Source organism: Entelurus aequoreus, linkage group LG11, assembly GCF_033978785.1.
Source record: "Entelurus aequoreus isolate RoL-2023_Sb linkage group LG11, RoL_Eaeq_v1.1, whole genome shotgun sequence".
NCBI lineage: Eukaryota > Metazoa > Chordata > Actinopteri > Syngnathiformes > Syngnathidae > Entelurus > Entelurus aequoreus.
The window spans coordinates 43,874,247-43,902,040 of NC_084741.1; the positions used below are offsets into that span (position 1 = coordinate 43,874,247).

Here is a 27,794-nt window from a genome sequence, read left to right on the forward strand (position 1 = left end):
CAAGGCGTTGAGGGGATCTGGTTTGGTGGCTGCAGGATTAGGTCTCTGCTTTTTGCAGATGATGTGGTCCTGATGGCTTCATCTGGCCAGGATCTTCAGCTCTCGCTGGATCGGTTCGCAGCTGAGTGTGAAGCGACTGGGATGAGAATCAGCACCTCCAAGTCCGAATCCATGGTTCTCGCCCAGAAAAGGGTGGAGTGCCATCTCCGGGTTGCGGAGGAGACCCTTCCCCAAGTGGAGGAGTTCAAGTACCTCGGAGTCTTGTTCACGAGTGAGGGAAGAGTGGATCGTGAGATCGACAGGCGGATCGGTGCGGCGTCTTCAGTAATGCGGACGCTGTATCGATCCGTTGTGGTGAAGAAGGAGCTGAGCCAGAAGGCAAAGCTCTCAATTTACCGGTCGAAAGGACAAGATCACGGGTACAAGCGGCCGAAATGAGTTTCCTCCGCCGGGTGGCGGGGCTCTCCCTTAGAGATAGGGTGAGAAGCTCTGCCATCCGGGGGGAGCTCAAAGTAAAGCCGCTGCTCCTCCACATCGAGAGGAGCCAGATGAGGTGGTTCGGGCATCTGGTCAGGATGCCACCCGAACGCCTCCCTAGGGAGGTGTTTAGGGCACGTCCGACCGGTAGGAGGCCACGGGGAAGACCCAGGACACGTTGGGAAGACTATGTCTCCCGGCTGGCCTGGGAACGCCTCGGGATCCCCCGGGAGGAGCTGGACGAAGTGGCTGGGGAGAGGGAAGTCTGGGCTTCCCTGCTTAAGCTGCTGCCCCCGCGACCCGACCTCGGATAAGCGGAAGAAGATGGATGGATGGATGGATTTTTATTTTTTATTAATAAATATATTTATTTTTAGGTAAGATAAACATAATAATACAATTTATCTCTAGTCTGGATGATTTAGTTCTTGTCACCCTGTTGTCCTCCCGTCTCTTCCCCAAGGATGGCTCCATGAGCTGGGCAAACGCCTGGAGATGCCCTACGTCAACAACACGGTCGGCGGCCCGTCGGTGCGCAGCTCGTACATCGCCCCCCTCTACTTCACCCTCAGCAGCCTGACCAGCGTCGGCTTTGGCAACGTGTGCGCCAACACGGACGCCGAGAAGATCTTCTCCATCTGCACCATGCTCATCGGCGGTATGCCGGACGCCTCGTATGGAATAACGTGATTGGGCAGGCACGCTGTTTATATCGTGGGAAAGCGGACGTGAAAAAAGGCTGTCCTCACTCAGGTCCGCATGGAGCTGGAGGGGGCGTGGCCTCCAGCTCCGGTTGAAAATCGGGAGATTTTCGGGAGAATATTTGTCCCGGGAGGTTTTCGGGAGAGGCGCTGAATTTCGGGAGTCTCCCGGAAAATTCGGGAGGGTTGGCAAGTATGAGTACAATATACAGTTTATATTAAGGTCTGGCTTAACATTAAACACCTATTACACATCATAACAACTTTTTCAGACTTCTCCTTTAAATTTATATCCATCCAAAAGGCGTGGCTACTGCTTTTTTCCCCGATTCAGCAGATGCCCAAACCTTCATAAGGCTGCTTTTGACGCAACACTTGTGAAACTTGTAGTGGTGTGACAAACAAGAGGGTGACTAAAGTGTGATTACAAATTGCACACATGTCAGTGACATTTAACAGCAAGTCAGAGGTGATGAAAGCAGATGATTGGGACTTGATGGACTCGGATTATAAATCGGAATATGGAAAGAGACGATCAGGTAAGGATGCTGAAGACGTATTTAAAACTTACAACACACATTGACATTGCTAATTGCTATTGTTTTTGTGTCACAGTGTGGTGGATTGGAGTTGCAGCTGTGTGTTTGGGGCTGATCTATCTTCTTCTGCTGGTTATCATCATAGCTATGTTGGCCCAATGTGAGTACATGCCTTGACATGACTGCAAATCCAAACAACAATGCTAATGTGAGTGTGTGGCTAACGGAAACGCTTGCATGCACTGCTAAAATAAATCAATACATGTTATTCAATCAATCAATCAATGTTTACTTATATAGCCCTAAATCACGAGTGTCTCAAAGGGCTGCACAAGCCACAACGACATCCTAATGACCAGATTTATATAATAATCATAATAATAATAATAATAATAATAATAATAATAATAATAATAATAATAATAATAATAATAATAATAAATAGCTTTATTGTCTCCGACGAGAAATTTGTCTTGGGCATCAAGACACAGCGTTTTACATAAAAACATACATACATACATATACATACAATTCATCCGACAATACAGTGACGACAGTTAACAGTGTGCAGGTATATCAGATAGTTGAGATCACACATTACACTCCCCCCGTATTGCACACCTCCTGTATTGCACTATCCCAATATTGCCCTCCTTATTCTGCAACCAGTTATTACAGTAGGTTTATGTTGTTAAGTGCTTTGATTGCCAGTGGCACAAAGGAAAATCTATACCTGTTGAGTTTGTATTTTGCTGTTCTGTACTGTTTACCATTTGGCATCAACACAATTTCACTATGAAGTATGTGGTTTGGGTCACGGGTGATTTTAAGACCCTGCTTCCTCACGGTCTTGTTGAATATTTCTTGAAGGGAACAACGGGGCTCCATGCCAATTATTTTACCAGCCCTCTTGATAAGGTTTTGAAGTTGGGTTTTAAGTTTGACAGACAGATTTCCAAACCATGTGGAGATGCCATAACGGATGACTGATTCACACAAAATATTATAAAAAATATGTATTTAATTAATTAGAATCAAAGTTTTGGAACGGCGTGGCTCAGAAACTTGAGGGTTCCTGGTTCGACTCCAGCTTCTACAATCCTAGTCACTGACGTTGTGTCCTTGGGCAAGGCACCCAAAACCTTGCTCCTAGTGCCGCCCACACTAGTGTAAATGTAGCTTAAATGTAGAAAATAGGTTTCTCAATTTAAGGCGCTTTGAGTCACTAGAGAAAAAGCGCTATATAAGTTTGCCCTTTTTTTTTTTTTACAGATATCAGGCCAACACATCTTAAAGACATTGAACTGCCCATTAGTGTTGTCAAATCTGACAACCTGACTTCACAATTCTTCCACCTTCAAGGCAAATACAGTGCCTTGCTCGAAAGCAACAACCGGTTAGAGAACAATCTCTGTTCTCTGACTAAAGAGAAAGACAATGTCACAGGGGAGCGGGACACCCTTCGAAATGAGCGAGACATTCTCCAAAGAGAGCGAAGCACCCTCCAGAGTGAAAGTGACACCCTCAAACATCAGCGAGACACCTTCAGGACTGAGCGAGACACCCTGCAAAATGAGCAGGAAGCCGTCAAGAAGGAGCGTGACATCTTACAGAGAGAACAAGAAACCCAGCGAAACGAGCAAGAAACCCTTAAAAGTGAGCGAGACGCTCTTAAGAGTGAGAAAGAATCCCTCCAAAATGACAGGGAGACCCTCCAAAATGAGAAAGAAACCCTCAAAAAGGAGCGAGACACTCTCGAGGTTGAGAAAGTATCCCTCCAAAATGAGAGAGGCGCTCTCCAAAATGAGAGAGGCACTCTCCAAAATGAGCGAAACACCCTCCAAAATGAGAAAGACATCGTCCAAAACGAACGAGCCACTCTCCAAAAGGAGCGAGACACCCTCCAAAACGAGCGAGACACCCTGCGAAATGAGAAGAATACCCTCCTGAACGAGCGAGACACCGTCACGAAAGAGCGCGACTCCCTGAGAGACGAGCGAGACCATCTGAGGCTGGTGTCCAGCAACCTGACCAAAGCGTTGGAGTTCCTGCAGAGTCGATTCGACACTGTGGTGGAAAGTCGCGATGGCTTGAAGGAGGAGGCCAAAGAGTTGAATAATAACAGACCAGGTGAGGCCTGCACAGAGACAACAAGTTCAGACCTGTAAGATAATAAGGAGGTAGAAACGTATTTGATCTCAAAGGGAATTGTTCAGAAAAGATCAGTCCTTGAAATATGAAACACATTCATATTTACTTCGATTCCCAAGTAAAGCTTGATCTGTATTTTTCAAACATTCCTTGCTCCTGATGGTAAGTATTTTTCAAGTTCTATCAACACCACTTTGCATTTGTTTATTCAAGTAAGGCATTGGCTTGACAAACTAAAAGATGCCTTGGGGGCCTTTTGGTATAAATTAGGCATGTTCAAACTTTTGTCTTCCACAGAGGGCCTCATACAAAAAAATGTAAGGTTTTTAATATCCTTTCTTTATTGTTTGTTAACCAGCATGGAGAAGTGGGTGTAGAGCAGTGTCAGGGAAACGGTGTTACTAACGCCTATACTTTTACTTTCATTACTTTTACTTAGCCCCCTTCTACACTAAGCCGGAAGGTTATCCAGGGTAAATCCCACCTAACCTTATCCTTGTCCACACTTGCACACAATGGTCGTTTAAGACCCCCTACCCCTGTCCGTCTGCCGGCGCAACGCGACCTAGTACGCATGCGTGGAAAATGCGCACGTCATAGTCACCTCCAGTGTTGCTTTGTGTGCACGTTCTTAAATTTAACTTATCTGAACAATATCCAGTGTTGTGGTATTTCAATTAACTGGAATCCAGTGTGCCGTGGGGCCCTATTGTAGTGAATCACACCTGAGCCATCATAAATTAATCAAATCTTTATTGGACACGTGAAAGTAAACAATGTGATAAAGAACAATTTACATCAATCAATCTAGGGATCTAGATATCTGGTCAGGACACTCCTCACTCTTTTGCCTTCACCTTCATTGTCCATTCGTTTTTGGTGACTTTATATATTCTGGACCTAGACGTTGAGTCCGCGACATATAGTACATGGCGGACAATAACTGATACAGTCGGCTTTGCCAGTCCAAATACATTCGATGTTTTCCGTAGTTTTTATTTTATTTTTTATTTAGACGGCCAGGTAATACAAAGCACACGCTACCTTTTTTATCACATCCACGGGAGCCCGCATTCTCGTTGACTCTCCTTCGACTAATGGACAAAGTTTTTCGGTAAATGCAATCACAGCTGACCCGGACATTCGAAAGTTCTCTTGCCGTCTGAGATGTGTTGTATCCAAAATAGCTGCAATCGCGCGTTTTCTTCTCTTAAGGTATTCATGTGTGATTTCCACAAGCGTCTGTACATTTAGAAGAATGAGAAATATGGGCATGTCTGGATGACTCGCCTCCATTTTTCCAGTGGTTAGCTCCGGTTGTTATGAAGCGTTCTTTCTGACGTCACTTCCTGTGTGGGGCACGGTCTTTCTGACTTCACTTCCTCTCCGAACTCAGTTTGTAAACGATCAATGAGTCCATACAAGGCTAACAGTGGAGATTCAAGAAATACACAGCGCACTTACCCGTGTAAAAAATAATCCAAGGAGGGGAATCTTAAAGGCCTACTGAAACCCACAACTACCGACCACGCAGTCTGATAGTTTATATATCAATGATGAAGTCTTAACATTGCAACACATGCCAATACGGCCGGGTTAACTTATAAAGTGCAATTTTAAATTTCCCGCGAAACTTTCGGTTGAAAACGTCTATGTATGATGACGTATGCGCGTGACGTCAATGGTTGAAACGGAAGTATTCGGACACCATTGTATCCAATACAAAAAGCTCTGTTTTCATCGCAAAATTCCACAGTATTCTGGACATCTGTGTTGGTGAATCTTTTGCAATTTGTTTAATGAACAATGAAGACTGCAAAGAAGAAAGCTGTAGGTAGGATCGGTGTATTAGCGGATGGCTGCAGCAACACAACCGGGAGGACTTTGACTTGGATAGCAGACGCGCTATCCGACGCTAGCCGCCGACCGCATCGATGATCGGGTGAAGTCCTTCGTCGCTCCGTCGATCGCTGGAACGCAGGTGAGCACGGGTGTTGATGAGCAGATGAGGGCTGGCTGGCGTAGGTGGATAGCTAATCTTTTTATCATAGCTCTGTGGGGTCCCATAGCTAAGTTAGCTTCAATGACATCGTTAGCAACAGCATTGTTAAGCTTCGCCAGGCTGGAAAGCATTAACCGTGTAGTTACATGTCCATGGTTTAATAGTATTGTTGATTTTCTGTCGATCCTTCCAGTCAGGGGTTTATTTCTTTTGTTTCTATCTGCAGTCAAGCCCGATGCTATCATGTTAGCTCCGTAGCTAAAGTGCTTCGCCGATGTATTGTCGTGGAGGTAAAAGTCACTGTGAATGTCCATTTCGCGTTCTCGACTCTCATTTTCAAGAGGATATAGTATCCGAGGTGGTTTAAAATACAAATCCGTGATCCACAATAGAAAAAGGAGAAAGTGTGGAATCCAATGAGCCCTTGTACCTAAGTTACGGTCAGAGCGAAAAAAGATACGTCCTGCACTGCACTCTAGTCCTTCACTCTCACGTTCCTCATCCACAAATCTTTCATCCTCGCTCAAATTAATGGGGTAATCATCGCTTTCTCGGTCCGAATCGCTCTCGCTGCTGGTGTAAACAATGGGGAAATGTGAGGAGCCTTTCAACCTGCGACGTCACGCTACTTCCGGTACAGGCAAGGCTTTTTTTATCAGCGACCAAAAGTTGCGAACTTTATCGTCGATGTTCTCTACTAAATCCTTTCAGCAAAAATATGGCAATATCGCGAAATGATCAAGTATGACACATAGAATGGATCTGCTATCCCCGTTTAAATTTAAAAAAATTCATTTCAGTAGGCCTTTAAACTATGGTTTAGTGTGGCTGAAACGGGGCCTAGGTTAAATAATTGTTCGTTTAAGGGGTTAAACGACTTAGTGTAGACATAACTTTAGTTTACCGGCGCATTACTTTTGATGTAGTTGGATGTCAACAAGACAGCGTCAGAAGCACAGCAAGGTCAAAGCAGGAAGTAACTTTTTACTAATGAAAGCAACAACCAGTGCCACACTAAAATGAACTTGATATTAACTAGGGAGAGGCACCATCACACAGCAAACAATGTGTAGGTTAATTACACACACTTGTACTACTACTACTACTAAGAGGGGATCAATGATTGAAGCGGCAATGTTAGGAACTCGCATGGCTGCAGTTTGTGTGTCCCAAAGATGCAAGAACCAGGGAGGAGGATGTGCAGGTAAGATGATTTTAATTAACATAAACAGAAAATAAAGCAGTCTTGCAGAGTTGTTCCAAACATAGAAGTCTATCATCGAGCACTGAAGAGTGCTCGAGAGAAAACATAAATAGACATATGCTGATTGGCTGCCAATCAACGGCAGGTGAAGAGAAAGTAGTGCTCCGCGGAACAGGAAATTTAACAAAATAGGAGCACTGACCGGAAGTAATACAAAAACCAAGGAGACAAACAGAAAGGAAGTGACCGATCGTCACAGGACCCCCCCCTCAAGGAACAGATTCCAGATGTTCCCTGGAAACAATAATGTAAAAAGTCCAAAAATTACGGGAGGGTGGAGGGAGGAGTTGGTGGAGGGTCGCCAGGCCAAATGTCCTCGCAGCCAGCGAGGGAGAGTCAGGTGGCGGCGACGCGTTGAACGCCGCTGCCACTGGCGAGGTGGGCGACCGCGGAACGGCCACATTAGTGGCCGACAAGGAGGCGGAAGCGCGTGGTACCTGAGCACCAACAGCTGCAAAGGTCCACACGCAGGTTCTGCAGATCGCGGCAAACAGCGCGGAGGAAGTCCATAACACCGCCGCGTCTTTGGCGGATGAAGAGGTCGCACAGCCGGCGGCGACGATGACGACAGCGCCATGGGAGGAGTCTTCGATGGCGGCACCGTGCAGTGTCCCGCCGGTGACGCGGAAGATGTCTGCGCCATGGGAAGGGGCGCCTGGGAAGATGAAGGTGGCGGCGATGATGTCTCCGTGGGAGGAGACGATGGCGGGGATGACAGCGGCGTGTGCTTGGCTGCACTGCTGCTGGTAGTAGCCCCCCCTCCAGTAGGCGGATGCCAGACGCCGTCCACCACAGGGAGAAGGAGTTCCGGGTTGTTGATGTCCCCCGGTGCGAAAACCAGGGACGGGCGGTAGGGGGCCAGGAGGAGGGAAAAAGACACGTCCCTCGCCCAGTCCCAGCAGGAGGCCAGGAGGGACATCATGGACGGCTCCACAGGAGCCTTCGCCGGACTGGCAGGACGAGCGGGTGCTGGAAGGGATAGCAGCCGTGGTGCAGCTGCTGGAAGCTGCCTTGGAGCAGGAACGGGTGCTGGGCGCTCAGCCGGTGTTGGTCGTTGTGGCGCCGCGACCGGCGTAAGACGCGGGGCTGCGACCGGCGTGCGACGCGGTGTGGGAACCGGAGGTCGACGCGCCGGCACAGGCGATTGCCGTGGAGCCGGGACAGGATGCACAGCAGGCGACGGGGAAGATGGCGGCGGTGGCCGCGCCGGTCGGAGAGCCGGAGCCGGCGGCCTAGCCGGGAGGAGGGAAGGCGGCGGTGGCCGCGCCGGTCGGAGAGCCGGAACCGGCGGTCGAGGCGGAGGGAGAAGGTCCGAGCCTGCTGTGGGCTGGGACCGCACAAACCTGGCTTTCAAGTCTTCTATGAATTGTGCGGTCCAGAACGTCGGCTGTGCGTCGCCGACAGGGGTTCTCGCGAGGACACAGCATTCTGGCTCGATGATACTGTTAGGAACTCGCATGGCTGCAGTTTGTGTGTCCCAAAGATGCAAGAACCAGGGAGGAGGATGTGCAGGTAAGATGATTTTAATTAACATAAACAGAAAATAAAGCAGTCTTGCAGAGTTGTTCCAAACATAGAAGTCTATCATCGAGCACTGAAGAGTGCTCGAGAGAAAACATAAATAGACATATGCTGATTGGCAGCCGGTGTGGACCGGCTGCCAATCAACGGCAGGTGAAGAGAAAACAGTGCTCCGCGGAACAGGAAATTTAACAAAATAGGAGCACTGACCGGAAGTAATACAAAAACCAAGGAGACAAACAGAAAGGAAGTGACCGATCGTCACAGGCAAGCTACAATACCCCGTTTGTGGACAAGGAGACTACAGCCATGGAAGCACAGTCAATCTCTAACTAGCGCTAACACAGTCCAGTGAAAAGATTCAACATAGCTGCCAAAACTGCCGCTGCTGAACTAAAAAACACAGCTGAGGTAAAAAGCTGCTCTGAGGGAGCTTTTGCTGACATCCCTCATCACTTGGCACTGTTTTTTTGTAAGGAAATGAGTAACTCTAACTAATTACTTTTTTAAAGTAATTTTCAGAACACTGGTATAGAGTAGGGAAAAATTGTACTCAAGTAAGAGTACCGTTAATTTAGCACAGGGGTCTTCAACAGGGTGTCCGTGACCTCCAGGGGTCTGCAAAGGTACTGCAGGTGGGGTTGATTCGACTTCTAGAAAAATAAACTATATTCCCCATGCAGTTTTTTCACAAATGTAAATACCTCTAAATACACATTAACATTGATCCAACTCATTCTAGTAGTTTAGAAATACCAGAGACACGTACCTACTAACTATATCTTTTAAATAAGAAGATAGCAAGCAATTAGAGCTGCACAGCTAGCGATTAGCGTGCCAATTGTCAGCTAGCGTTTAGCGCGCTATATGTCTACTAGCAAAAGTTGTCAGCTAGCTATTAGCCGCTCTAAACTATATTATTTCAATATCTTAGTATTGGACTATAACAAGGTACACTCAGGAGCAGTTTCATTTAAAACACAATTGTATATACAACACCGTATATAAGGAAGTGGTTCCCGCTTCTCTCAGTTTGGGGCTCCTTGGCCTGGAAGACATTGAAGACCCCTGCTTCAGAGTAAAATGACTCAAGTAAAAGTAAAAAGTAGTCATTACTTCAGTTAGTACTCAGTGAAAAAAACTACTCAAGTACTAATGATACTTGCACTACAACTGTAGTGTGTGTGCGTGCGTGCGTGCGCGTGCGTGGTTTTTTGCGCGTGCGCGGGACCATCTCGTTCCACCGTCGCGAAAGTGAGGCTCGTCACAATGTAATGAATGTTCAATCACGTTGTCCCTCGTCCCCTTACACAGCTGGAAGTGCAGCCCAGAAGAAGAAAATAAAGAAATGTGACTATCACTAGCATAGAAGTGTAAAAAACAACATTTAAAAGGAGCAGCGACTTTACTTTCACTATCTGCTACAGCGCACCAGTAATCCTGCCCTGAATGCTGACTTGCAGGCAATCAGAGAACGTCTATGTGACTGTACTGGTCCCGACTGGGAGAATTTAATCAGAAAAGGCATTTTAATATCTAAATATTTTTATTTAGACTTTTTGCTTATGTGTCTGCAAAGGTTACACTCCTCTGATATAACATGCACTTAAAAACTCTTCAGACAGACACTGTGTTCTATTTCTTTGTGGATAAAAAAACATATTTATTCCTGAAATAATCATTAAACTTGTTTTATGTTTATAGTATCTCAAATTCAAACTGCATTTTAATGTATTTTCATTCAATACAAGATATAAAATTTGACTTTTAAAAACTCTACAATCTGGGTCACCGCTTGCCGTTTGCCAAAGCATTGGTGAGAAGCACTGATTGATTGATTGAGACTTTTATTAGTAGATTGCACAGTACAGTACATATTCCGTACAATTGACCACTAAATGGTAACACCCGAATAAGTTTATAAATAAATAAATAAATGATAAATGGGTTATACTTGTATAGCGCTTTTCTACCTTCAAGGTACTCAAAGCGCTTTGACAGTATTTCCACATTCACCCATTCACACACACATTCACACACTGATGGCGGGAGCTGCCATGCAAGGCGCTAACCAGCACCCATCAGGAGCAAGGGTGAAGTGTCTTGCCCAAGGACACAACGGACGTGACTAGGATGGTAGAAGGTGGGGATTGAACCCCATTAACCAGCAACCCTCCGATTGCTGGCACGGCCAATCAACTTGTTTAAGTCGGGGTCCACGTTAATCATGGTATAACATGGTATAAATATATACTATCATCATAATACAGTCATCACACAAGTTAATCATCAGAGTATATACATTGAATTATTTACCTTATTTACAATCCGGGGGGTGGCATGTGGAGGGGGTCGGGGCGGGGGGGGTTAGGTTTGGTTGATATCAGCACTTCAGTCATCAACAATAATATCATCTGAGAAATGGACATTGAAACAGTGTAGGTCTGACTTTGTAGGATATGTACAGTGAGCAGTGAAGTATATACGTTTGTACATTTGATTGTTTACATTTGAATAATCACAACCCGGGGAGGTGGGATGTGGTGGGGGGAGGGTGTTAGTCTAGGGTTGTAGTTGTCTGGAGGTGTTCTTTTAGTGCGGTTTTGAAGGAGATACAAATAATTAAAGAATACAAATAATAATTTACCATTTGAAAGTGTTGTTTAGTAAATGTTAACTTGAAGTAAAAGTTTTATAGTTTTCACTACACCAATTATACTTTGATTACTGCAGAATGTTTGTGATGACAATCAAAAAAACAAAATAACTTTGAGACAAATATACAAAATGTTGGTCTCTTTACCCCCACAAAACATCCCAAAACATAAGCAAAACTATGGCTCTAGAACCAGGTACGGATCGTAGTGTGCGTTACCTGTACTGTTGCACCTCTAGTAAACACAAATATGGATATGAAAAAAATTACAGTTGTCAGCAGTTAGCATTACCTCAATAAAACATGGTGGAAATGTCTGTTACAAGATACTGCAGTAATAAACAGTAGGGATGAGGTACTCGCTATAATCCTTCATGGGACAATCCGCTTTGAATTTAAAAAAAAAAGTAATTTTAATTGAGATCGGATTATATGAAAAAATTAATCGTGATGATTTTTTTGGGCCAAATCATCTAGCCCTTGATCAGATGTAAAGTTTTACTTTCAAACGCTAAAAACAGTTCCGTGCATGAAGTTGTCTCCGCGGCCTGGATATGAGGCTCTCTCCTGGGGGAACAAGAGGAAGAACCACCGGAGGCCGCTCAACATTACGATAGTCGACGTCTCGTATTTCAACACAAATTAGTTATTAATGTCACACCAAGCTTTACATGTCTGGCGTTAAATATGTTTAAGTGAATAAATACAGCTACACTTACATTTTAAAGTCGCTCTTTTCTCTCCGCGTAGAAATGTAACACAGTATTGTTCCATACGGAGTTTGGCCAAATATCACAGCTATCTCGAGACAAACATGGATGATTTAAATAAACATAAAGAGTGAATGTTATCTATAACATCCGGACTGTTATAGGCGCAAAGTTCAAAAGTCAGCATCTGTGATGGTATGGGGTGTATTAGTGGCCAAGGCATGCATGGGTAACTTACACATCTGTGAAGGCACCATTAATGCTGAAAGGTACATGCAGGTTTTGGAGCAACATATGTTGCCATCCAAGCAACATTATCATGGACGCCCCTGCTTATTTCAGCAAGACAATGCCAAGCCACATTCTGCATGTGTTACAACAGCGTGGCTTCATAGTAAAAGAGTGCGGGTACTAGACTGGCCTGCCTGTAGTCCAGACCTGTCTCCCATTGAAAATGTGTGGCGAATTATGAAGTGTCAAATACCACAACGGAGACGCCGGACTGTTGAACAATTTAAGCTGTACATCAAGCAAGAATGGTAAATAGTTCCACCTGAAAAGCTTAAAAAATTGGTGTCCTCAGTTCCCAAACGTTTACTGAGTGTTGTTAAAAGGAAAGGCCATGTAACACAGTGGTGAAAATGCCTCTGTGTCAACTTTTTTGCAATGTGTTGCTGCCATTAAATTCAAAGTTAATGATTATTTACAAAAAAAAAAGTGGTTTCTCATTTCAAACATTAAATAACTTGTCTTTGCAGTCTATTCAATTGAATATAAGTTTAAAAGGATTTGCAAATCATTGCATTCTGTTTTTATTTACCATTTACACAACGTGCCAACTTCACTGGTGTTGGGTTTTGTACTACATCCTCAAACTACGGATCGGTTAACACGAAGATATCACATCACTTTTACACTTGATTTAATCGCCATCAGTCCTCCATTCTTCTTCTACGGTGTTTTTTCAGTCCAGTAAAACTCCTTCCAGGTAAACTTGTTAAAAGCCCCGCCCACAGCACCTGCCCCTCGCGCTGAAAAATTGCCATTAGTTTAAAACCGTAAAAAAGAAGAAGTGATAACCGAAAAAAGAGAAACAAAACCATAAAAAAGAGAAGTGATCATAAAAACTTTTGAAACACACAAAAACAATAAAAGTGTACAAAAATATGAATATTGGCATTGAAAACATCCATCAAAAAATGTTTTTCAATGTTTTGTATTCATTTTTTGTCAAAACTTGTTTCGGTGCCAATACAACTTTTTCTACAATGTAAAAAAAAATGTCGATACCAAATCTTACTGGCAGAGTTCTGGCTCCGTAATATGAAAATAATAATACAGTAAAACTTTACAAAAAATACTTTTGGCCGCTGACGTATGCGCACAACGAGTAAGCGCGGAGACGGTTTACAACATGGTGCTGTTTCGCTTACAATACCAATGTCACTATAGCTTGATTCATGAGCAGGTCACGGAACGAAAAAGGAGCGTTGTTGTCAGTTTTTGGATGTTTTTTTAGAACACTTTACAGGCGGAATAGATTGCATTGTTAGCCACCTCATACTAGCCGTTTTTCACTATTTAGAACGCACGTAAAAGGAAAAGACATGTGTTCTTATCTCACATAAGGATTGTGAATGATGCCCAAAATTCCCCAAAAATGCAGTTTTCCTTTAACATCATGTCAAAGTTTAGAGAATAAAATATCAATTATAATATATATATATATAATTGATCTTTGTATAATTAATTAGTAGGTCTAAATGAGCACCAAGCTGGTGCTAATGCTAATACCATTGTATATGAGAAGCAGCTAAGCTAGTCCAGCACATGTTGTGTAAATAAAGAAGCTCGCCTGGGTTGTCATGGCGATGACAGAAACACATGCACACTTCCTATGAAGCTGCTGTTGTTGCATTGTGTTGTGTTAAATTGATCAAATAACAATGTGACCCTGCTCCCTATAGAAAAACTCTGTCCAGCTGACTGGGTCAAATTCCAGGAGAAATGCTACTACATCTCCAAGAAAGATAACACTGGGTCGTGGCAAACAAGTCGAAGAGACTGTCAGGACCGAGGAAGCGACCTGGCCATCATCACCACAAAAGAAGAGCAGGAATTTATCAACACTTTTAACAAAAGAATCTGGATCGGGCTGTCTGACTTATATACAGAGGGCAAGTGGAAGTGGGTGAACGGGCAGGAACTGGACTTTGAAGGATTCTGGCAGAAAGGGGAGCCCAATGACGATAATGGACATGAGGACTGTGTTGAGATTTCACATGCAGGAAGGGGATGGAACGATATGCCTTGTGGCGAAAAATTGTCCTGGGTTTGTGAAGATTAACATTGACTTTGTGAGTCTGCTTCTCATGTTTGATTATACAGAAGACGCCATCATTTTGTATCTACTGCATATCCATCAGGCATCTTCACCTTCATTTCTTTTGCAGCGGAACTTCGACCTACCCAATGTTTTTCCCCCCACACGAAATAAATGATTGTTTTCAGCTTTTTCAGAAATCTGTGACAAACGGTGTAATGTTTTGAGGCTTCAATTTTTCAATGACATTAATTCAATTGGTGATTTTATGAATTAAACATGCACCTGGGTATAGGTTGATTGGCAACACTAAATTGGCCCTAGTGTGTGAATGTGAGTGTGAATGTTGTCTGTCTATCTGTGTTGGCCCTGTGATGAGGTGGCGACTTGTCCAGGGTGTACCCCGCCTTCCGCCCGAATGCAGCTGAGATAGGCTCCAGCACCCCCCGCGACCCCGAAACGCCCAAGCGCTAGAAAATGGATGGATGGATGGATGCCCTCAATATTTCAAGTGTTCCTTGTAACCTTCACCTAATAAAGCACATGATTGCAACAAAATATGTTTTACACGTTTTATACCACACCGACTTACAGTAAAAGTCGACTCTCGATGGCAGTAAAAGCATCGAGCTCATTGTCAAATTGCAGTACTGTTTTAATTCATTTGAACTAATAATAGAAATATATTTTTTAATGTTAGAAAGAAACACCACCTAAGTCTTCCTTCCTTATTCTCTTCTGTCTGCTCTGTCGTCCACAAGTTGCAGACATTCTCCATGTATGTTTTATGCTTGTCTATCGTAAACATCCATTTATGGTCCAACATATATACCCTCGCACATTAAAAGTATTTGTGAGCTGTTGAACGTGATTTATAGCGCACGTTTTTGTTGGTAAATGAGAAACGATGAATAGATTATTATCACACTTCAACATCTCTATCATGTAAACGCTGCCTCTTTACTTGGTCAGCATTGCAAATAAAAATATGTTCTTAATGGCCTTAATCTATACAAATAAATAATAAATAAGTATATAAATTAATGTAAAATAAGAAGTGAGGACGCTGCTGTGTTGCTAAATGCACATATACTACATTACCCAGAAGGCTTAGCACTGCAAATAAGAACCAGAAGTAGGTCTGAGCAATGCCAGAGGACAACAATTGTGCTGTTTGAGCAACAAAGAGATAATACATTGTCACACGTTGTTTTCTGCTTCGTCTGCACAAGAAACAAACACAAGCTTTGATTAGACAGTTGACATGCGTGTTTGAACGCCCTTCAGAGACAAATTCCAGTGGCGAAAATGACGCTGATTGGCCAACATGTGCGAGGAAGTTGCAGGCATTGGATAAAGTTGCGAGGACGAGCATAATTTAGCGGGAATTGGTTGAATTTGCGAAAATTGGCGCAATCGACACATTGCAAATTCCTAAAGGGACTGGTGATACGTTTGTAGATCAACTATACAATATTGGGTTGAACGGTATACCGGTATTAGTATAGTACCGCGATACTAATGAATCATATTCGGTACTATACCGCCTCTTAAAAGTACCGGTTCCCCAACCCCTCGCCTTACCGCTACCGGTACCAAAATATTAATATCGGGACAACAATAATCTAATTTACTAATAAAGTATGAATACAATCTTTTAACCCATGCGCTTGAAAGGCAACACTCTTCCCAAAAGGATTGAGGCGACGTCACTTCAGTCATGTTTTACGTAGAAGCCAGAACGGGTGGTGTATACAGCTTTAGTTTTATTTCCTGTTCCATGATGGCCATCACTTTCCTCGTCTTTGGTTCGATTTCATCAATTTTACGCTACTTCAGAGCAGATTTCCCGCCCCAAATTCCAAATTAGAAAACTTTAGCAATCGACTTTGAAGGTTCAACTGTACTTCAATATCTGTCTCTAATTATATTAGCAAAGTATTATTTTTATATTGTGTATATATAGTCGCGATCAAAAGTTGACATCACATGAACAAAGATAAGACCTTCTGGAGGAAAGTTCTGTGGTCAGATGAAACAAAAATGTTCCTGTTTGGCCACACCCAGCAATATGTTTGGAGGCGAAAAGGTGAGGCCTGTAATCCCAGGAACACCAAGCCTACCGTCAAGCATGGTGGTTGTAGTATTATGCTCTGGGCCTGTTTTGCTGCCAATGGAAGTGGTGCTTCAAAGGCCTACTGAAATGAATTTTTTTTATTTAAACGGGAATAGCAGATCCATTCTATGTGTCATACTTGATCATTTCGCGTTATTGCCATATTTTTGCTGAAAGGATTTAGTAGAGAAAATCGACGATAAAGTTTGCAACTTTTGCTCGCTGATAAAAAAAAGCCTTGCCTGTACCGGAAGTAGTGTGACGTCACAGGAGGTAATATTCCTCACAATTTTCCTTTGTTTACAATGGAGCGAGAGAGATTCGGAGCGACAAAGCGACGATTACCCCATTAATTTGAGCGAGGATGAAAGATTCGTGGATGAGGACGTTAGAGTGAAGAACTAGAGGCAGTGCAGGACGTATCTTTTTTCGCTCTAAACGTAACTTAGGTACAAGCTGGCTCATTGGATTCCACACACTGTCCTTTTTCTATTGTGGATCACGGATTTGTATTTTAAACCACCTCGGATACTATATCCTCTTGAAAATGAGAGTCGAGCACGCGAAATGGACATTCACAGTGACTTTTATCTCCAAGACAATACATCGGTGACACACTTAGCTACTGAGCTAACGTGATAGCATCGTTCTCAAATGCAGATAGAAACAAAATACATAAATCCCTGACTGGAAGGATAGACAGAAGATCAACAATACTATTAAACCATGTACATGTAACTACACGGTTAATAATTCTCCGCCTGGTAAAGCTTAACAATGCTGTTGCTAACGACGCTAAGGCTAACTTAGCAACTTAGCAACCGGACCTCACAGAGCTATGATAAAAACATTAGCGCTCCACCTACGCCAGCCAGCCCTCGTCTGCTCATCAACAGCCGTGCTCACCTGCGTTCCAGCGATCGACGGCGCGACGAAGGACTTCATCCGTGGGTTTGGCGGCTAGCATCGGCTAGGCGTTTGCTATCCAAGTAAGTAGTCCTTGTTGTGTTGCTACAGCCAGCCGCTAATACACCGATCCCACCTACAACGTTCTTCTTTGCAGCCTCCATTGTTCATTAAACAAATTGCAAAATATTCACCAACACAGATGTCCAGAATACTGTGGAATTATGAAATGAAAACAGAGCTTGTTTTATAGGATTCTCCGAGCTCCGAATACTTCCCTTGTCCTCGTGACGTCACACGCATACGTCAGCATAATAAAACGTTTTTAACCGGAAGTGTGTCGGGAAATTTAAAATTGCACTTTATAAGTTAACCCGGCCGTATTGGCATATGTTGCAATGTTAAGATTTCACCATTGATATATAAACTATCAGACTGCATGGTCGGTAGTAGTGGGTTTCAGTAGGCCTTTAAATGGGACAATGAAAAAGGAGGATTATCTCCAAATTCTTCAGGACAACCTAAAATCATCAGCCCGGAGGTTGGGTCTTGGGCGCAGTTGGGTGTTCCAACAGGACAATGACCCCAAACGCACGTCAAAAGTGGTAAAGGAATGGCTAAATCAGGCTAGAGTGAAGGTTTTAGAATGGCCTTCCCAAAGTCCTGACTTAAACGTGTGGACAATGCTGAAGAAACAAGTCCATGTCAGAAAACCAACAAATTTAGCTGAACTGCAGCAATTTTGTCAAGAGGAGTGGTCAAAAATTAATCCAGAAGCTTGCCAGAAGCTAGTGGATGGCAACCAAAAGCGCCTTATTGCAGTGAAACTTGCCAAGGGACAAGTAACCAAATATTTACATTGCTGTATGTATACTTTTGACCCAGCAGATTTAGTCACATTTTCAGTAGACCCATAATAAATTCATAAAAGAACCAAACTTCATGAATGTTTTTTGTGACCAACAAGTATGTGCTCCAATCACTCTATCACAAAAAAATAAAAGAGTTGTAGAAATTATTGGAAACTCAAGACAGCCATGACATTATGTTCTTTACAAGTGTATGTAAACTTTTGATCGCGACTGTATATGTGAGACAAATGACCAGTGACGTGCGGTGAGGTTCATGGCTGGTGAGGCACTGACTTCATCACAGTCAGATTTACAAACATATGAACCCTAAAGTGTATCTTATTCACCATTTGATTGGCAGCAGTTAACGGGTTGTGTTTAAAAGCTCATACCAGCATTCTTCCCTGCTTGGCACTCACCATCAAGGGTTGGAATTGGGGGTTAAATCACCAAAAATTATTCCCGGGCGCGGCGCCGCTGCTGCCCACTGCTCCCCTCACCTCCCAGGGGTTAATCAAGGGATGGGTCAAATGCAGAGGACACATTTCATTACACCTAGTGTGTGTGTGACAATCATTGGTACTTTAACTTAACTTTAACTTTACACATACAAACTGTAGCTCACAAAAAAGCACATTTAATAAAAAAAACGTTTATATGGTCTTACCTTTACTTATAAATGAAGTCCATGCGCCGCTGTTGTGCTGGATTAATGCACCCCCGCCATAGAATGCACCCCCTGACGGGAGTGTTATATCAACTAAAGCCCACACTTAAACTTTCCATGTGCAAGATTGAATCTATTTAAAAAAGTTATTTAATAAGAAGCCAAAAAGTGCAAAAACAATAATGTTCGTGTTGGAGGAGTTGTGAATGAATGAATTATGAAATACGTGCTGCAGTCTGCAGGTGTACCTAATGTTGTGGCCCTGCAGTCATTCACAACTCCTCCAACACGAACATTATTGTTTTTGCACTTTTTGGCTTCTAATTAAATAACTTTTTTTAAATAGATTCAATCTTGCACGTGGAAAGTTTAAGTGTGGGCTTTAGTTGATATAACACTCCCGTCAGGGGGTGCATTCTACGGCGGGGGGTGCATTCTCTACCACCAGGAGGCGGGATTACTGCGAGCCTCAGCCAGTGCGTCTTCGCAGCAGTTTTATGATTGCTCAGCACAAGAAATACATTACACACATACAATTGTTGACAAAATACACTGTACATTATATACCTCAGCTAACTAAACTATGGAAATGTATAACATAGTTCATATAGCAATACGGTCTCACTGCACAGCAGGCCAGCAGTTAGCCATATCCGCAATCCATGTTGAGGCACAACGCAGTGACGTGCCTCAACCGTCTCTTCTCAGTATTTGAACGGCAAATGTGAAAATTCAGCGATTTTGAATAAAAATAATCTAAAACTGGTGAAGTTAAATGGAGAATAACTTTATAGTATAATCACTGGATACATATAACAATTTAATTTTTTTTTTTTTCTTTTTACATTTTTTTTCTTTCCATGATGGCACGAGAGGCCCCGCCTCACCTGCCTCCACTGACTGCACTTCACTGCAAATGACAAACTATGTTTACTAGAGGTGGGACTCTTTGGGCACCTTACGATTTGATTAGGATTCTTGGGGTGACGATTCGATTTCAGAATCAATTCTCAATTCAACACGATTCTTGTAATATATTATTTTGTATGTATATTACCTTTTCAAAACAGGTTACAGGTTGCAATAGTTCCACTTGGCTGCTGACGTACGTAACAACTTATTCACACAGTGAAGGCCTGCAAAACGGCTTTTTAAAAATGTTTTTTAAATTTTTTTATTGAATGTTAATCAATCTAATCCAATAAAATAGTGCAACTCCAACGCCAACCTAATCCCATCTTTACAATACTTATAATATTAATTTACAGAACAATTGAGAAGACGTACAAATGCAGTACTGTAATAAGCTAAACAGAAAACAAAAACTGTATCAAAGCATAACAATAATAGTTGTTTAATGGTTTTAATAAAAAACTTGAAGCTTAGAAAGAAAGACAGAATAAACGAAAAAAATAAAGTAGGTTTTAGTGTATAAAGTGTTTTAAGAGCATAGTTTAGGAAGTCTTTATAAGCGTTTGTAAAAGCTGTGTGCAGGGCTTATAAAGACTCTGAATGCATATAATATTCATAAAAATCTTAATATCAATAACATCCCAATAATGTTGTTATTCAATTTATTCAATGGACATTTGTGTTACATGTTCTTAAGTTTCTGTGTTGAGGTTTTGTCCATGCAAAGGACTCACTGGGGACTCACTGCTTTTTCACCACTTTGCCTGCTATTTCCTTCATACTGTATCTGATTGCTGTTAACAGTAATAAAGGTTTGCCAGCCTAGCAGTCCTGCTGTAAAAAACATTGCTGGTGTGCGATGAGAGGCATCGTCCTGTCGTTCATTGTAACGTCTCATCTCCTCCTCAACTCAACTTAAGCCAGAATGCTTTCAAGAGGTTATGTCAATATTGGTTTTTATATTCCAAATCCTAGCTAAACATTAACAGTGGCATGTTTCTTTTTTCTTTTAAGTGCGCTTTTCAATACAACAGCAAAGTAACTTTCCTAACCTTTAAGTTTCAGTCTTGATGTGTTTTTACAAAAAATACAACAAAGTCAGTCAATGCCGAAGTCTTAACTCTTAACTTATGAATATATATTTACTTATTCAACTCCTTCAAAGTCCAAGTCAACCAGTAGTCACACCATTGTCCCCTTAGTTGTATGTATCCTTAGTCACTAATAAGTAATCAATAAATTCCACTCTTATCCTTATTTTCCCTCCTACATAAGCAATTGGTGATTGTTTTAACTACATGTTTCAGTCGCTTTTCTACCACAATTTCATGTTTTTCTATGATGATGTGGCAGACATACAGTACTAGTCAAAAGTTTAGAGACACTTTTGTCTTTTGACACAGTTAATAAACTACAAAAAAATCTAGTGACCTTCTTATTTATGAGTTGTTAAATTATTATTGCATCTATATCCAGTTCATTGTTGAAATACCAGCATACTGAAAGATTAACGGATGTAGAGGGAGCGATTTAATACGTTGGTTTTTTTTGTACAGACTGAAATCATGAATTTGTATGCACTTCAAGCAGTAGCTACATGTATATTTGACTTAAATGCTGTAAGTTGTGTGCTATGAATCGATACAACTTGATACTGTATGCGGTCTGCTGATATGACCATATGATCAAAACATTGTTCGGTACATTTCCCTAATTATGTAGTCTGTCCAATTATGGTTTCCATAATGCCATAACATCAGAGACAAAAAGAAAATCCAATTTACATATGCTAAGAAAAAGCAGTCTGCTCTCAGCTTTGTTATAGGTGACAACGTTTTTTTAATTTACATTTTTAGCATTTTCATTGGTATTTTCTCAATATTTTTATACATTTTTGCTTTTTTTTTCTTCTTTTTGCTATTGTTGTCTTCTCCTTTTCTGTTTCTAGATTAAAAGCAAATTATATATATATAATTTGCAAATACAGGAGAGGGGTGTCCAAAGAGCAGCCATTTGTGGGTCATATATATATATATATATATATATATATATATATATATATATATATATATATATATATATATATATATATATATATAAATATATATATATATATATATATATATATATATATATATATATATATATATATATATATATATATATATATATATATACATTCTTTATATTCTTTTTTTCCCAACAAAATGGATCTGCAATAATTATAACTGAATAGTGATTGTTTTCTGGAAAAGTCACACATGATCCATAGGGCCCCCTGTTTTGAATGAAGAACCACTTCTTAATGAATGACAGGTTGCTTCTTATGAAATTTTACTTATGTAACGTATTCATAGCCGCTTCCTGCCCCGTCACTAATAATAATATAATGGCAAATACACCCATTGAGTCCCAGTGGATCCTGTGGTGCACGGCATTAGTTCTGGTAATGGGCGTTAATGCTAGGCGGAATTAAGTTAGAACGGTTTACAAATACAGTGAAACCTCGATTTACGAACCTCTCTATTTGCAAGCTTTACAAACTTTTTAGATTGAGCCAATTATCCCTCCGCGTACAAACTATGTCTCTGAAAAGACTACTTCTCGTTCAGTGGCGCCTCTTCCAAGAAAACACACACACACACACACACACACGCCCCCTGCCTTCTTCCCCTCTGTCTGCTCCTTTTCTCGTCAACTCCTCTTTTGCCATTGTTAATGTAAGTGGATTTTGCTTTTTTAAATGTTTATTATTGTAGCAATATGGTTGTTAAAGTTAAAGATTTTTGTGATTTCTGATAAATTTTAAGGGCACCAAAGGGACTTATGTGTGTGTACATGTGTTGGCAGAGGAGCACATACAGGGAGAGCAACTTGTCATTACTGTATTGTTTTGGCTTGTTATTAAATAATATGGGCAGGGGTTAGTGCGTGTGCCTCACAATATGAAGGACTTGGGTTCGATCCCCTGGCTCGGGGTCTTCCTGTATGGAGTTTGCATGTTCTCCCCGTGACTGTGTGGATTCCCTCTGGGTACTCCGGCTTCCTCCCACTTCCAAAGACATGCACCTATGGATGGATGGATGGGATGGATTAAATAATACGTTGATACTTCACTCTCTGTTACGTTACTGTATGGCACTTTAAATTGTGTTTAAGTGTACAAACCTTCACTATGGACTTTTGTTTAGGCTGGAACCCATTATTCATATTTACATTGTTTTTTATGGAGAAATTTGCTTCACCATACAGAATTTTCGATTTACGAACCCTGTTCAAGAACCAATTAAGTTATTTAATAGAGGTTCCACTGTATATGTTTTAAGGATGTTAATTTGTTACTTTGCACCAAAAACATACAGAAAAATGTATGCATCAAATTAAATTCAAGTTAGGTATAAATTAATACATTTAAAAAATAATAACTTTTATATTAAAAAAGTTTAAAAAAAAATCGTATAGGGTTGGGGGCGTTAGGGACAAGCGGTAGACGCCATATGGATGGCCCTGGATAGTAGCACCATTCTTTCGGTCACAGTCCAATTGGACACTGATGTTTCCGTGATGTCTTTGAACGCAGCACCATTGTTGCCGTCTGGGAGTGGCCCGGAGTGCACCTGTCCAACCTGTTCAATAGGGGACACTTGACTCCTGAGGAATTTCCCCCCTACAACTCTTGTCCTTTGTTCCAGCGGCTTTACAACGGGTCAGAGCCAGAGGGGAGGACGAGTAAACAGCGGCGAGAGAGAGCGAGTGAGAGGCGGAAGGAGAGATGTCGGATCCGGCTACGAATCCCACTACGAATCCCGCTGCCACCTCCTTCCCGGCGCCCACCCTTTCGCTGCCACTGGGACTGGAAGTGTTGAGGACTTACTCTGGAGCGCTTGTCCTCTTAGAAATAGTAAGTTCACACGTTTGCTTTACAGTTAAAAAAAATGTACTGAGATCCAAAATAAAACTGTAGAAGTGTATGGGGAATCTGATAGGAAAAGTGGAAGTTTAGCTAGCTAGCATAGCTAACTCTTGATCTCCGCTGGAGACCTTACAGCTACAAGGTGATCGCATTCTCCCCTCATTCCTTCTAACAACTTTATGTATTTACTTTGTAAGTGACCTTCGTTATTTATTACACACTACCGGTCCAAAACTTGAACACCCACAACCAAAACGACAAGCACATAATGGTAGTCATCAACTGGCTGCCAACGGGCCACATCCGGCCCACCAGGGCTTTGCATCCGGGTCCCTAGAATAAAATTGACTGAATTTATTGTTTAGCGTCCTGGTACTAAATCTGTTGTGAATTGGAACATCTGAGACTATTCGACATCAGCAAGCACAGACAGCATTCACTTAGGGATGGGTGATATGGCCTAAAATCGCACTATTGTAGCCTAATAAATGATAAATGGGTTATAATTGTATAGCGCTTTTCTACCTTCAAGGTACTCAAAGCGCTTTGACAGTATTTCAACATTCACCCATTCACACACACATTCACACACTGATGGAGGGAGCTGCCATGCAAGGCGCTAATGGTAACTATATATATCAGTGACGTGCAGTCAGTGGAGGCAGGTGAGGCGGGGCCTCACGTGCCATCATGGAAAGAAAAAAAATGTAAAAAGAAAAATTAAATTGTTATATGTATCCAGTGATTATACTATAAAGTTATTTTCCATTTAACTTCACCAGTTTTAGATTATTTTTATTCAAAATCGCTGAATTTTCACATTTGCCATTCAAATACTGAGAAGAAACGGTGCGGTGATCAGCAGCCAGTCACTGCGTTGTGCCTCAACATGGATTGCGGACTCGGCTAACTGCTGGCCTGCTGTGCAGTGAGACCGTATTGCTATATGAACTATATTATACATTTCCATGGTTTAGTTAGCTGAGGTATATAATGTACAGTGTATTTTGTCAACAACTGTATGTGTGTAATGTATTTCTTGTGCTGAGCAATCATAAAACTGCTGCGAAGACGCACTGGCTGAGGCTCGCAGTAATCCTGCCTGCTGGTGGTAGAGAATGCACCCCCGCCGTAGAATGCACGCCCTGACGGGAGTGTTATATCAACTAAAGCCCACACTTAAACTTTCCACGTGCAAGATTGAATCTATTTATAAAAGTTATTTAATAGGAAGCCAAAAAGTGCAAAAACAATAATGTTCGTGTTGGAGGAGTTGTGAATGACTGCAGGGCCACAACATTAGGTACACCTGCAGACTGCAGCACGGATTTCACATTTCGTTCATTCACAACTCCTCCAACACGAACATTATTGTTTTTGCACTTTTTGGCTTCTTATTAAATAACTTTTTTAAATAGATTCAATCTTGCACGTGGAAAGTTTAAGTGTGGGCTTTAGTTGATACAACACTCCCGTCAGGGGGTGCATTAATCCAGCACAACAGCGGCGCATGGACTTCATTTATAAGTAAAGGTAAGATTAGATTAGATTAGATAGTACTTTATTGATTCCTTCAGGAGAGTATAATAACATTTTTTTTATTAAATGTGCTTTTTTGTGTGCTACAGTTTGTATTTTTAAAGTTAAAGTTAAGTTAAAGTACCAATGATTGTCACACACACACTAGGTGTAATGAAATTTGTCCTCTGCATTTGACCCATCCCTTGATCACCCCTTGGGAGGTGAGGGGAGCAGTGGGCAGCAGCGGCGCCGCACCCAGGAATAATTTTTGGTGATTTAACCCCCAATTCCAACCCTTAATGCTGAGTGCCAAGCAGGGAAGAATGCTGGTATGAGCTTTTAAACACAACCCGTTAACTGCTGCCAATCAAATGGTGAATAAGATACTCTTTAGGGTTCATATGTTTGTAAATCTGACTGTGATGAAGTCAGTGCCTCATCAGCCATGAACCTCACAGCACGTCACTGATACATATATATATATATATATATATATGTATGTATGTATGTATATATATATATATATATATATATATATATATATATATATATATATATATATATATATATATATATATATATATATATATATATATATATATATTTTGTTAGGCATGAAAATGATAATAAAACCTTTTCAAAACAGGTTACAAAGGCTCTTAGCTGCTAAGCAAGCGGTAACATGTTGCGACATTTCCGGTTGTATGAATTTCCCCAAACTATTATTAGGCCCCGTTTACACTAAGCCGGATAAGGTTATCCAGGGTAAATCCCACCTAACCTTATCCGTGTCCACACACAACAATGCCACCGTTTAAGACCTCCGTCCGCCGGCGCAACGCGACTTAATACGCAAGCGCGGAAAATGCGCATGTCATAGTTACCTCCAGTGTTGCTTAGTGTGCAAATTCTTAAATTAAATTTAACTTATCTGAACAATATCCAGTTTTGTGGTATTTCAATTAACTGGAATCCAGTGTGCTGTGGGGCCCTATTGTAGTGAATCACACCTGAGCCATCATAAATTAATCAAATCTTTATTGGACACAAAAGTACACAATGTGAGAAAGAACATTTTACATCAGTCACTCTAGGGATCTAGATATCTGGTCAGGACACACCTCACTCTTTTGCCTTCGCCTTCATTGTCCATTCATTTTTGGTGACTTTATATACTCTGGACCTAGACGTTGAGTCCGCGACATACATGGCGGACAATAAATGATACAGTCTGCTTTGCCAGTCCAAAAGGATTGGCCGTTTTCCGTAGTTTTCCCTCGACGGCCAGGTAATACAAAGCACACGCTTGGTCTTTCTGGTGTCACTTCCTCTCCGAACTCAGTTTGTAAATGATCAATGAGTCCATACAAAGCTAAGAGCCTGAGATTCAAAAAATACACAGCGCACTTACCCGTGTAAAAATTTCTCAGAGGAGGTCGACCTTAAACAATAATAATAATGATAATGAATTGCATTTGTAACGCACTTTACATTTGTTAAAATCTCAAAGTGCTACAAAGTATAAAAAAAAAAAAATAGAATGTAAGAATATATAATAAAAAAAATTAAAATATAAATGAAATCATGACATACAACAGAAACATAGATAAAAATAGAAATAAAAGCATGAAAGCACTGGATAAAAAACAGATAAGCAAGCAGTGCATTTAAAAACAAGAAGGCAGAGAAATTAGATAAAAGCTGTGCTGAAAAGGTGGGTTTTTAGTCCCTTCTTAAAATGGTCGACCGACTGTGGTGCTCTAAGATGGTCGGGGAGAGCGTTCCAAAGTTCGGGAGTGGTCGAGCTCCCGAACGATGGTTTAGTGTGTCTGAAACGGGGCTTAGGCCAAATAATTATTCGTTTAGGGGTTATCCGGCTTAGTGTAGACATAGCCTTAATCTACTTGTTAATATCTGATTACTTTCTGTTGTACTTTCTATCTACACTTCTGTTAAAATGTAATAAGCACTTATTCTTCTGTTGGCTTGGTACTTTACATTTGTTTTGGGCAATAATACAAATTTCCGTATCAGCAAGCAGTATCCTTGTCAACAGAAAGTATCCGGTTACTTTCTGTTGTATTTCATTATTGAATGATTACATTTTTTATCACAATTATAATCTAACTAAAACACAGAATGGTGGTGTAACAATATCAATTAAATATTTAAATGATTTCCTACTATTGGCTCTGATTTAATTTATTTGGTTTTTGCCCTTGTGACTTATTTCCTGAGTTTGTAAACAATGACAAAAACAACAAAATATTTATTGATAGTAAAAATATGGATCTAACCATTGTAGTATCAATCAAATACTGAAGCTATATTTGGTATCATTACTGTTGATATTTGTATTGATCTGGCCTAGCTTGTGGTTAGCATTTCCTCCTACGGTGTGTAAATTAGCATGTTTAGCACTGTGGAAGAGCATTTGCCGGCAGCAAGAATGCTACAGTGCATTGGGGATGAGTCATTTGCCACTTTTAATTTACATTTTAAGAACCAGTAGAGTGGAAAAACAATTTGACTTTATACTGTTAATTGTGTTTCATTGTATCTAT

At 41.4% G+C, this 27,794-nt stretch overlaps 2 protein-coding genes across 2 annotated transcripts in view; both read left to right on the plus strand.

Moving 5' to 3' along the window:
• The first annotated feature begins 1,570 nt into the window (after nucleotides 1-1,570).
• LOC133660697 (low affinity immunoglobulin epsilon Fc receptor-like) lies at nucleotides 1,571-14,889 on the plus strand. Its single transcript, XM_062064276.1, has 4 exons — nucleotides 1,571-1,717; nucleotides 1,794-1,877; nucleotides 2,990-3,847; nucleotides 13,989-14,889. The coding sequence occupies exons 1-4, from the start codon at nucleotides 1,618-1,620 to the stop codon at nucleotides 14,366-14,368; spliced, it is 1,422 nt and encodes a 473-aa protein (XP_061920260.1). The 5' UTR covers nucleotides 1,571-1,617; the 3' UTR covers nucleotides 14,369-14,889.
• An 8,430-nt stretch (nucleotides 14,890-23,319) lies between these two features.
• Nucleotides 23,320-27,794, plus strand: part of mal2 (mal, T cell differentiation protein 2) — a 38,963-nt gene continuing 34,488 nt past the window's right edge. The window contains exon 1 of the mRNA XM_062064277.1: nucleotides 23,320-23,697. Within this exon, the coding sequence (XP_061920261.1) occupies nucleotides 23,569-23,697 (129 nt within the window). The 5' untranslated portion in view covers nucleotides 23,320-23,568. The remainder of the gene's footprint in view (nucleotides 23,698-27,794) is intronic.

Excerpts from the sequence above, each read along its gene's own strand:
- LOC133660697 (XM_062064276.1), top strand. The coding sequence starts at position 1,618 with ATGTCAGTGACATTTAACAGCAAGTCAGAGGTGATGAAAGCAGATGAT. Across the intron at positions 1,718-1,793 it reads ATATGGAAAGAGACGATCAG|TGTGGTGGATTGGAGTTGCA; the intron begins GTAAGGATGCTG and ends TTTGTGTCACAG. Across the intron at positions 3,848-13,988 it reads GTTGAATAATAACAGACCAG|AAAAACTCTGTCCAGCTGAC; the intron begins GTGAGGCCTGCA and ends TGCTCCCTATAG.